At 40.4% G+C, this 11,214-nt stretch overlaps 1 protein-coding gene across 1 annotated transcript in view; it reads left to right on the forward strand.

Annotated features, from left to right (window-relative positions):
* Window positions 1-9,594, forward strand: part of MARCHF1 (membrane associated ring-CH-type finger 1) — a 265,460-nt gene extending 255,866 nt beyond the window's left edge. The window contains exon 6 of the mRNA XM_066574677.1: window positions 9,261-9,594. Coding sequence (XP_066430774.1) covers window positions 9,261-9,562 — 302 coding nt within the window. The 3' untranslated portion in view covers window positions 9,563-9,594. The remainder of the gene's footprint in view (window positions 1-9,260) is intronic.
* Window positions 9,595-11,214: the final 1,620 nt, after the last annotated feature.

Raw genomic sequence — 11,214 nt, forward strand, 5'->3', positions numbered from 1 at the left:
TTCTGGAGGCGGGGATTTAAAGACCTTCATAGAGAAAGCAATTGAGCGCATATAGAGAAGAGAACAGAAATCGCAGATCGCACATAGGTGCAATCTGCGATTTCTATGGCCTAAGGCCTTAGGGTGCCTACCCACTAGCGTTTTTTTTCCCTGCGAAATTCGCAGCATTTTTTTCTCTGCAGGGGTCTATGGGACTTGTAATGTTAAAATCGCGATCACGCAAAATCGCAATTTTGCAGTACATTGCGATTTTGCGCGATCGCGATTTTAACATTACAAGTCCCATAGACCACTGCAGAGAAAAAAATGCTGCGAATTTTGCAGGGAAAAAAACGCTAGTGGGTAGGCACCCTTAGTCAGACGGGCGTTGTTTCGCGCGATTTGCGGATCGCATGACGGATGCGCATCCGCAAATCACGTGACTGGTGCCCGAAAATCGCCCGAAAATCACCCGAAAATCTGCTCCTAGCCGTGTTTCATTAGAAACGGGCTGGAGCTGTCCGAAAGCAATGCGCTACGGGCGAGTGTGGGATGAATTGTCGGGAAGGGCTTAAATATATAAGCCCTTCCCTGCAATTCATCCAGAAAAGTGTTAAAATTAAATATATATACATACTCACCTGCTCCCGGCAGCCGGCCTGCAGTGGGTGTGAAGGGGGTGTGAGTCAGACCTGCCCCCTGATTGGCTCAGCGCTGAGCCAATCAGGGGGCAGGTCTGACTCACACCCCCTTCACACCCACTGCAGGCCGGCTGCGCGGAACTCCGGCTGCCGGGAGCAGGTGAGCATATATATATATATTTTATTTTAACACTTTTCTGGATGAATTGCAGGGAAGGGCTTATATATTTAAGCCCTTCCCGACAATTCATAGCAGCTCCGGCATCAACACCACTTTCCCTCCTCTATGTCAGAATGCATCTGTGGCGAGCCGCGGGAGGGGCAGATTTTAATACTCGGGTGACACCTAATCTCGCCAGCCACTCACTGCAGGGGGGTGGTATAGGGCTTGAACGTCGCAGGGGGAAGCTGTAATGCCTTCCCTGTCTTTCTATTGGCCAGAAAAGCGCGCAAATTTCTCAGGGAAGAAAATGAAAGTGACTCGAACATCGCGTGGTACTCGTCACGAGTAACGAGCATCTCGAACACCCTAATACTTGAACGAGTATCAAGCTCGGACGAGTATGCTCGCTCATCTCTATGCACAATACACATGAATTAAAGTGGAAGCAGATGGCTTTGACCTCTGTGTAGTGGCCAGTGCTTGTAATTGCAGACACAACTGTCATTGATTTTATAAGAGCTGTGCATTGCACTTACAAGCACCGGCTGTTACACAGGGGTCATACTAGCTGCTTACACTCTGACCCTGTGTATTGTGGTGCTGATATCAGGTAGCTGCTCAGCTGATTGACCAGGTTGTCAAGTGGTGGAGCCAAGCTGATCAACTATTTTTCATATGCTGCAGATTTTTGTCTGGATTTTGCAGGCAGAAAATTTGCAGAATATTGCAATACCAGCAAAGTGGATGAAATCTTACTAAATCTTCAACAGATGTGGTACAAAGATTGCATACAGAATATAACCTGTGATGCAGGTTTTAAATCCAGAGTATGTGTCAACTTATGTAATGGATTTTCACAGCGAAATTTTACCTTTGCAATGCATTTGGCGAAAACTGCAGTAGATCTGCTACAAAATCCTTGTGTAAAACATAAAAAGTACAAAAATAATCTTGGGCAACTTGCCCCAAAAAATCAGGAAAGTCCTCTGTTTAGTCCTCCCAACACTAGAGAACAGTTTCAAAGCCTAAATTGTAGGAAAGAACATTGAACAAGCCAAACTTCAATACACTACAATGGGGAGAGCAAAATGCATGCATGACCCATTTTTCAGTGCTATGCTCCCTATGCTCAAAACTATATAGTACAATTATACTCACCACAGTGCTGGGTCACCATTTTGTCAGTTTGGCACTTCAGCATTTGACAGAAGACCAGGTAACATCCCATAAACCTGTTGTTTGTGCTTCTAATGTAGAAGCCCCAAGGTAGGTTTACGGGACGTCCCTGATGGCCTACCATTGCCTGCAGTGGTCACTTGGGTAAACAACCCCCATCACCGCTGTAGCCAATTTAAACAGACATCAGAGAAGCGCCTAGAAGCGATGCGGAAACAGCACGCAGCCGGGGGCTAGTATGTGTGTTTTTTATCTTACGCACATCTTGTCCCCCCTCACTGCCACTAATATCAGAAAACCCCTTAAATATCATCATTTAGATGCTACGTTCCTGATATAAATTAAGGTCTCAGAAATGGACCCTCATCTAACAGATATTTTGCATGTGTATCCTGATATAGGGATACAAAAATTGAGCTGCATGTGACCCCAAGCCATAGGTTCTGCAATCCTGATGGAAGCTCAAATGCATACTGAAGTCTCAAAGCTTGTTCTAAAATCAGAGAGTAGAGATGAGCGAGCGTACTCGGAAAAGCACTACTCGCTCGAGTAATTTGCTTTATCCGAGTATCGCTGTGCTCGTCCCTGAAGATTCGGGTGCCGGCACGGAGCGGGGAGCTGCAGGGGAGAGCGGGGAGGAACGGAGGGGAGATCTTTCTCTCCCTCTCTCCCGCCTGCTCTCCCCTGCTCCCCGCTGCGACTCACCTGTCAGCCGCAGCGGCACCCGAATCTTCAGGGACGAGCACAGCGATACTCGGATAAAGCAAGTTACTCAAGTGAGTAGTGCTTTTCCGAGTACGCTCGCTCATCTCCATCAGAGAGTATAAGAGGCAGTGAGACTTTTCTTGCAGATAAAGGCTAACTATTCTTTGTCAATAACTAGGAATTACTGTAATATATATCTAAAAATGCTCAACAATAGTATTAGCTCATTAATGTAGTACCGATTAATTTTCTCATTGTTTTTCCCCATACAGTACATTCATTTGACATGAGAACTTTTAGACATAGACCTAACATTTGTCACTTAACAGGGTAACAAGGTGTATATGAAATACAATAGTGTTTAAATAAGAAATACTTAAGAAATGTCCTGGAACTAGATTGCCATATAGGAAGAAGCACTGTTACCCACTTGATAAAAGTACATCTGAAGGTGATAGTTATCCAAGTTATCCAATTTAGTGATAAGGATGACCCATGAAATGACTTATTTGCAATGAATAATGGGTTTATATACTGTAGATGCTGAATTCTGACCTCGAAAATGTTCATTTTATCCTTAACAAAAGATTTAGTGTTCACAATCAAAAACGTCATAGTCTGAGATAGATAGACACTGAGATATATAGAGTGACTGTGCAGTCAGCAGAGTGACCAGCAGGGCGCTCCAAAGAGGTCATTTTGCTGAACTGATGAGAGAGAACTGTGTGGGTGTGGCAGGAAGGAAAGAAAAGCCTTGGTTCCTACCATACTCTGAGCTCCTGGGTTCTCGACAATGCTGGAGAAGATTGCCCTTTCTCTGGGATGAGGGCATGTTAGATCCCAGAGAGGAGCATATAGAGACCTGCTGCCCTGAGTTATCTCCTTGAATGATAAATGATGGACTGTGCATAATGTGTATGCTAAGTCAGTAATAATAGCATGAAGTCTGTACTGACTTCACAATAAATCTGCAATTAAATGTATTTTTGCAAATTACCTACAGATTTCAAATCCAACACGATTTTTGGGCAAGCAGGCATGTACTCGAAAATGGTGGTACTCACTCGAGTAATTTGCCTTACTGAGTATGCTCGCTCATCTTTAGTAGTCATACGATAGAATGATAGAATAACTGTGTCTACTCGTTGCCCATTTTCTTTCCAACTTTCCATTAAATTATAAGTTTATAATATTTGCAACTACATTTTTCTAGTGAAGAACAGGTTTTAAGTGTGAAGGTGTAAAACGTCAGTAAGTAGAAAAGGTGAGAATTAAATCTGCAAGAATTTAGAACATTGAAAATTAAGAATATTATAGTGCTAGTCAAAGCAGTGAAAAGTGAAAGGTAACTTTTTGTGTTTCAACCAAGAAAAGTTTAACATTTCTTTTTTTTATATATATATATTGGTAAAATATTTTATTGTGAAACTAAAAAAAGTCTAACGGCTCATTCAAATGGGCGTATTGTCACTACGTATTACGCATGTGTATTTCCCGTGCATAACACGCGGTGAGTGGAGGCAATGAGAGTCTATGGACTTTCATTTTTCCATTCACACCTGCGCTTGAACTGCAAGGGGAATCTGCAAACAAAACCCAGGAGAAATAAATTGCAGCCATGCTCTGTTTCTCTGCGTTGCATGCGTAGCTCTTGAAGGGCTGCGAGACTCACAGGGTTGCACTCACACATCTGTGTGAATAATCCCTAAAAAGAACAAAACAATATTTTGCCTATAATGATTTAACATTAGCACATATCACTTTTTGCAAGATATGCTAACAATCTAATGTCTTCTGCCATAACTTTGATATGTATCAGGTCGTGTTGGACAAATTGAACAAGTTATGTTTTTCCTTTCCAAGTTTCTTGTATTCCCATTGATAAGTGCCTCCAGAGGTTATGGCAGTTGCTCCATGTCCTTATCAAGTTAATATGTACATTACTAGAAATAAAAAAATTGGACCATGTTAGCAAGTAGAACAAAAAAAGTTTAGTACGGTGTTAGCCAGTAGAGCAAAATGTGATTGTTCTCAGCAAGAAAAAAACAAGTAATCTTGTAGACATGATACCTTTTAATGGCTAACAAAAGTACATGATGTTACAGCAAACTTTCCAACCTACTTGGGGTTCATCTTCAGGCTTAATGGAATAGATCCGAAGATGCTAAAACATCTTCTGAAGAAACTGGCATAACTGGACGGCGACATTTTCTTTTTAACCAGATGCAAGAAGGAACATTTTATTCCCTAAGAACTTTGCCTAAGGAATCCCATTGTGCTTTTCATATTAATGTGTCTTTAGGTCTATTTCATTAAGCCTGTAAAAGAACCCTAAGTAGGTTTGAAAGCTCGCTCTAATATCATGTCTTTGTGTCAATCATGAAAAGGTATCATATCTACAAGATTACTCGGTTTCTCTTGCTGAGTAAAACAAAATGTCATTGCCCTCAAAAAGAAAGACAACATAATGTTATAGATATGACACCTTTTAATGGTTAACAAATAAATTATTGATGTTAACAGTGCAAGCTTTCAAGACTACTTGGGCCTCTTCTTCATGCTAGTGTAACTAATATATCTGAAAAAACATATATACATAGACGGCAGAGATATGGTGTGACTAATTTGCATTTAAAAATAACAGATCAGGATGAGCTTGGAGACTAAATCCTTAAAGGGGTTGTCCCGTGAAAGCAAGTGGGGGTATACACTTCTGTATGGCCATATAAATGCACTTTGTAATATACATCGTGCATTAAATATGAGCCATACAGAAGTTATACACTTACCCCCTCCGGTGCTGGCGTCCTCGTCTCCATGGCGCCGACTAACGCTGTCTGCATGCGCAGAAGATCTCGGCGGCGCGAGCACGCCGGAGCGGCTCCATTGAACACAGCAGAAGATCGCACAGCGCAAAGCGCGTTTAAAGGAAGGAGAGGACAGCGTTAGTCGGCACCATGGAGACGGGGACGCCAGCACCGGAGGGGTAAGTGTATAACTTCTGTGTGGCTCATATTTAATGCACGATGTATATTACAAAGTGCATTAATATGGCCATACAGAAGTATATAACCCCACTTGCTTTCATGGGACAACCCCTTTAATTATTCCACAGAAAAGTGTGAGAGCATTATGGTCTCTAATGTTAGTTCAGAGGCCTGGTGCTCTACTATCCCAGGACCTGATTGCTTAGATGTTATACCGCACCAGAAATCCTTCAGAGAGATTCAATCCTGTGTTAAAGTATCAAACATTTTTATAAGTTTATATTCCCAGACTCTCCTGTGTTTTGCGGATGTTAAGTTGCCTTTTAACCCCTTAAGGACCAGACACTTTTTAGGGATTTTACCCATGTGGCGGATTACTGCCCTATTTTGCTTCCTTTAGCTACCAAAATTATTTTTACTGCGCTTTTTTTTTCGTGACATATAGGGTGATTTTTATAAAATATCTTTTTCGCTGTCTTTTTCCCGTTTTTTTGTTTTATTGGGGGTAAACCGCTAAAAAAATGATTTTTTTTTTAACATTTAGGGTTATTTCTTTTAATATTTTGTATATTTATGCTAAAATAAAGTATGGGAATGGGTTTGTCTACTTATTTTGGACGTTTTGATATATAGTATGTATGGTTTTGGTTTACAGGGTGCATACGGTGACGGTTTTTGTTGACGTCAGCTTTGTGTTATTTTCTTTCTTATGTATGTATTGTTGTTTATTATTGTAATATTGTTTTCTTTGTGTATGTTATTATGTTTTTTACCATCTATGTCCCCCTTGACGTCATATAAGACCTCTGGGGGACATTCATTTTTTTTTTCTTCATTTGACACTTTCCCACTGTAGCTCGGGCATCCATAGGAGCCCCAGTTACAGGGGAAAACAACCCCTGGAGTGACACTAGTCACTGGCAGAGCTGGCCAGGATCTAGTTTGACCCTGTAACAGGGAACCTCTGAGGTCACATGACCCCCCGGCTCCCATAGTGAAAGCTACAGTTCTGCTTTCACTTTCTAGTACACAGTGCTCATTGAGCACTGTGTACTAAGGGAAGGAAAGGCAGGAAGGGTTAAAAACCTGTCCTGCCTTCTCCACCGGGTTATCAGCTGTTACTAACAGCTGATAACCTGCTCCTGCCTCTGATTGATTACAGAGACAGGAGGCTTAAAGCACGACCGTAATTTTACTATCGGCAGTGCTCTAAGCCCAGGACCAGGCGTCTGGTCCTTAATGGCTTAATATAACAACCCTATGTTGTATGTTGTGTGCTTGGCTACAAAAATACCCAGGAAAATAAGGATATGGATCTCCAACACATAGCAGGACTATAGAATTCCTGGGACATTCACACATTCTACACCTAATGTTGTGTAACTGATTCTATGCACTAAATGTCCTATTAGGGGTCTCTTTGTTGGAGAAACGGGACAAAAGCATGGATGAACACTCATCACCACAAAATTACAGGAAAGACTGAATTATTTTACTGAGAGCAATAACATTTAGTAGAATTAACTTAATGTGCCAATGCAAAAAATCACTTTGTAATTTAATTTTATATTAATAATGTTTAATGAGTCACATACTATAATAGTGCACTATGTACAGAGCAAAATGTCAAGGATAAGGCATATAAAAGATCAAAAAAATCACATTTAAATAATAGATAGAAAGAAAGTGATGCATGCAACATTGTTCATTTCCTCACTGCTCCACTACAGAATTACAACTTTCATCTTTAGGACAGAACTTGAAAGTGACACATTATACTGAGACAGGAGATCCGAGATATCAATGGCCCTCCCACTGTGTCTAAACTAACCAGATCACACAATTCTGCAGTATGCAACTTGTCATCTACTCCAGCATGTTGTCAGGATGAGTGAGAATACATTTAAATTAAAGAGACAGTCCACTTTGAACAATCAGTTAATTAGAAGGGTTCCTTGACAACAAGATGATCACAGATATTCTACTGCCAAGACCATCAATGATAAGCTGCAATCTGTTGGGGGAAACCTTCAGTACGTTTTAAATTCACTAGTGGCAATACTGCAGGAAAAATGAAGCATGATACATTTTCCCACTGAAATCAGTGTACTGTACATTTAAAGGGGTTGTCCCGAGGCAGCAAGTGGGTCTGTACACTTCTGCATGGCCATAATAATGCACTTTGTAATGTACATTGTGCATTAATTATGAGCCATGCAGAAGTTATAAAAAGTTTTATACTTACCTGTTCCGTTGCTGGCGTCCTCGTCTCCATGGTGCCGACTAATTTTCGCCCTCCGATGGCCAAATTAGCCGCGCTTGCGCAGTCCGGGTCTTCTGCAGTCTTCTATGGGGCTCCGTGTAGCTCCGTGTAGCTCCGCCCCGTCACGTGCCGATTCCAGCCAATCAGGAGGCTGGAATCGGCAGTGGACCGCACAGAAGAGCTGCGGTCCACGGAGGAAGAGGCCATCTTCAGCGGTGAGTAGAGAAGTCACCGGAGCGCGGGGATTCAGGTAAGCGCTCCGGTGAGCTTTCTTTACCTCCCTGCATCGGGGTTGTCTCGCGCCGAACGGGGGGGGGGGTTGAAAAAAAAAAAAACCCGTTTCGGCGCGGGACAACCCCTTTAATTATAAAATGTGTCAAATGCTTCAAAGAGGGAGAAACTCTTTGTAGCTGCTTTCTGCTATGCTTCTTATACGAGAGTCCTGAATAATGGTCCCCTCTATCAAATCCCTGTTACCTAATCGCATATGGTATTTGAAAGATTTGGAGTGATCTTTTGTAGACTTCACATAGCTAATGTTGTTTCTTCTGAACGGACACAATGCGAGAATAAGGATACAAGATCAAGGAGCCAAAAGCAGATTGTTTCACATCGTAAATACATTAGATAGTATTTGGTAATATGTAGCTCATGGGAGGATTGTAAAATGTATATTTTTTACCATTCCACTTCTGAGTGTGAAATGACAATTAATATCATACGGTAATTACATTCATTTCAGTAAAATCCTCAATAGACATCAGCCTTCACTTGATCAGCATCTCGATCTTACAAGCACTTGCTGTATTTACTCTTAAACGCTCATGTACAGTATGTTTGTGAAGCCTTTTCCTTCAAAGTGAAGCCAATTGTTGTAAAGACCTCTCCTAATACACCAGCAGGCAGTTATACTTGTTTACTATGTAACTGCAGTTCAATTACCAATCACTGTTTCTACAAGCCTGTTAGCTCACATAACACTTGTCAACCCTCCCACACTGTGGAGAGCGAAAGAGAATACCTGTTTCAATAAGTGCTGATGCTGCTGTGATCACAGGAGTTTAATAGCTGGTAAGTTCCCATTACACACAGCTGTAATGTATTGTTAAAGGAATATATTCAAGTTATTTTCGCTATTTCCTCAATGGCTGCATTAATTAAAGCTTTTTTATTGTGCCACATCCCAAACTTGAGTGATGTACATATTATTAGAGTTTTTTTCAGTGTATTTCCAGAAGTATGCTTAAATAATGCTGTTTCTATCCTTTGAAAACTAAACATATTGATCTTTTCTCCAATTTTCTATTTATGTAATACAATATTTTTTATCCTTTTTACTTTCATAGGTGTCCTGGAATGGCCGTTTTGGACAAAATTAGTGGTTGTGGCTATTGGATTTACAGGTGGATTAGTTTTTATGTATGTTCAATGTAAAGTCTATATACAGTTGTGGAGAAGACTGAAGGCTTACAATCGAGTGATATTTGTTCAGAACTGCCCTGATAATGCAAAGAAGCTTGAAACTAAGAGCTATCCAAATAATCAGAACACTGAACTCAAGGATTCTGTATCTGTCCCAGTTTCACAGACATCCACTAATCTCCAATCATGTTCCAATGCAAGTGTACCTGGAGTTATGTCCGTTTGATGAGTGTAATACAATTTTTCGATATAAGTGTAAATCTCCAAAGGATATACTTAAAGTGCTTCTGGTTCACTGCAGGGAGCTCCTCAAGAAGTGCAGCTGTGAAACGGGAACCGAAAATTACAGAACCGCAATGTTACAATAGTCATTGATTTCAAAGTATTATCGTGAAAGAGCACAAGAAGTGAGAACCTACAGTATAAAATCCACAATTTTTTAAATCAGCAAACTTAAACAAATATCTTTACTAGTTTTAATCTGTGAGGGAAAACTTATTTTTCCAGTTGTATTTGTTACTGTGTGAGTGAGTTGAATGTTTTCTATAGAAAAAAAATACATTCTACACAAAATGTGTAGATGGGGAAGTTCTATACATAAGCCCGTGTAATTCTGTATGTTGCCTAAATTACATTTCTCAAAAAATAATAAATGTTTATACTACAAGTCCAGAACAAATTTACCAAATGCACTTCAAATTTGTACAAGTTATGATACTTTATTTATGAAGATTTGGATTGTTTGAGGAATCGGCAGATTAAAACATCTAAGCAAATTAAATCAATGATGATGTGTGTCATTTTACTTGTTGAATCTTAGAAAGCTTGAGTACCATGGTTGCCAAATGACACTAATTTCCAAGGACATTGCAAGGTTATTTGAAGATTTACCACTAGATGCATTTCCAACAGTCCATCCTTGACATTTGAATTGCACTACTGAAAGCAAATGGCTCAAACTGAACAACTTCTTAGGATAAAATGGCTGCTCTAACACTTGATGATCAGTTTCTATCCCCAGGGTCAGCTAGACATGGTACCCACTCAAATGAACAGGTACACATGTAATACAAGGTTACACTGAGTCCACCGAAGCAGGAGTCACTCTCCTACAGCTTATAAAGTGAATGGTCCCTAACAGTCTTTACACTTGGTGCAAGGGGTTTCATGTCTGATACATTCATCCTGTGTCATTTTCATTAAAGGTTATCATAGAATGGTAGAGTTGGAAGGGACCTCCAGGGTCATCGGTCCAACCCCCTGCTCAGTGCAGGATTCACTAAATCATCCCAGACAGCACTCATTGAAACCATTTCCTTTGTTCCAATGCATGTAAAGTAAAAATAGTAACTGATGCAACTTTTCAAATGGTCTTGACTGTAAAAAAAATCTATCATTTTGTGTATACAACTTCAATGTAGACCATGTTGTCATTGTTATAACTGCAAACAAATCCTGTACTTTGTTGGATCATGCAGTCATATGTTTTTATCTTCTATTTGCTCACCATTTACTTTGTGTCTACACTTCAATGTAGACCATGTCTCCAAGGCTACAAAGTAAGCTCAACCTTGTATGTGCTTGGATCATGAAGTCAGATGTTTATTCCTTCTATTTACTACTCACCCTCTGAATATATAAGCATGCCTTCAATTCTGTATAAATGTTACCAGCAAAGTACCCAAGGACCATCGCAACGTTGGCACCAAGCTTTACACATTCTGACATTATTCATTCCCCTTCTCAAATTTGGAATTATCATACCAAAGGCCAGATTTCCGCTGGTCTAATGTCCACTACTTATGTTTTGAGATTTGTTTGCAGATTGAACTAATTGGAGTGTTCAATTACAGGTAAATCTAAATGGCTATTAACTTA

This window comes from Eleutherodactylus coqui, chromosome 7 (genome assembly GCF_035609145.1).
Source record: "Eleutherodactylus coqui strain aEleCoq1 chromosome 7, aEleCoq1.hap1, whole genome shotgun sequence".
Classification (NCBI taxonomy): domain Eukaryota; kingdom Metazoa; phylum Chordata; class Amphibia; order Anura; family Eleutherodactylidae; genus Eleutherodactylus; species Eleutherodactylus coqui.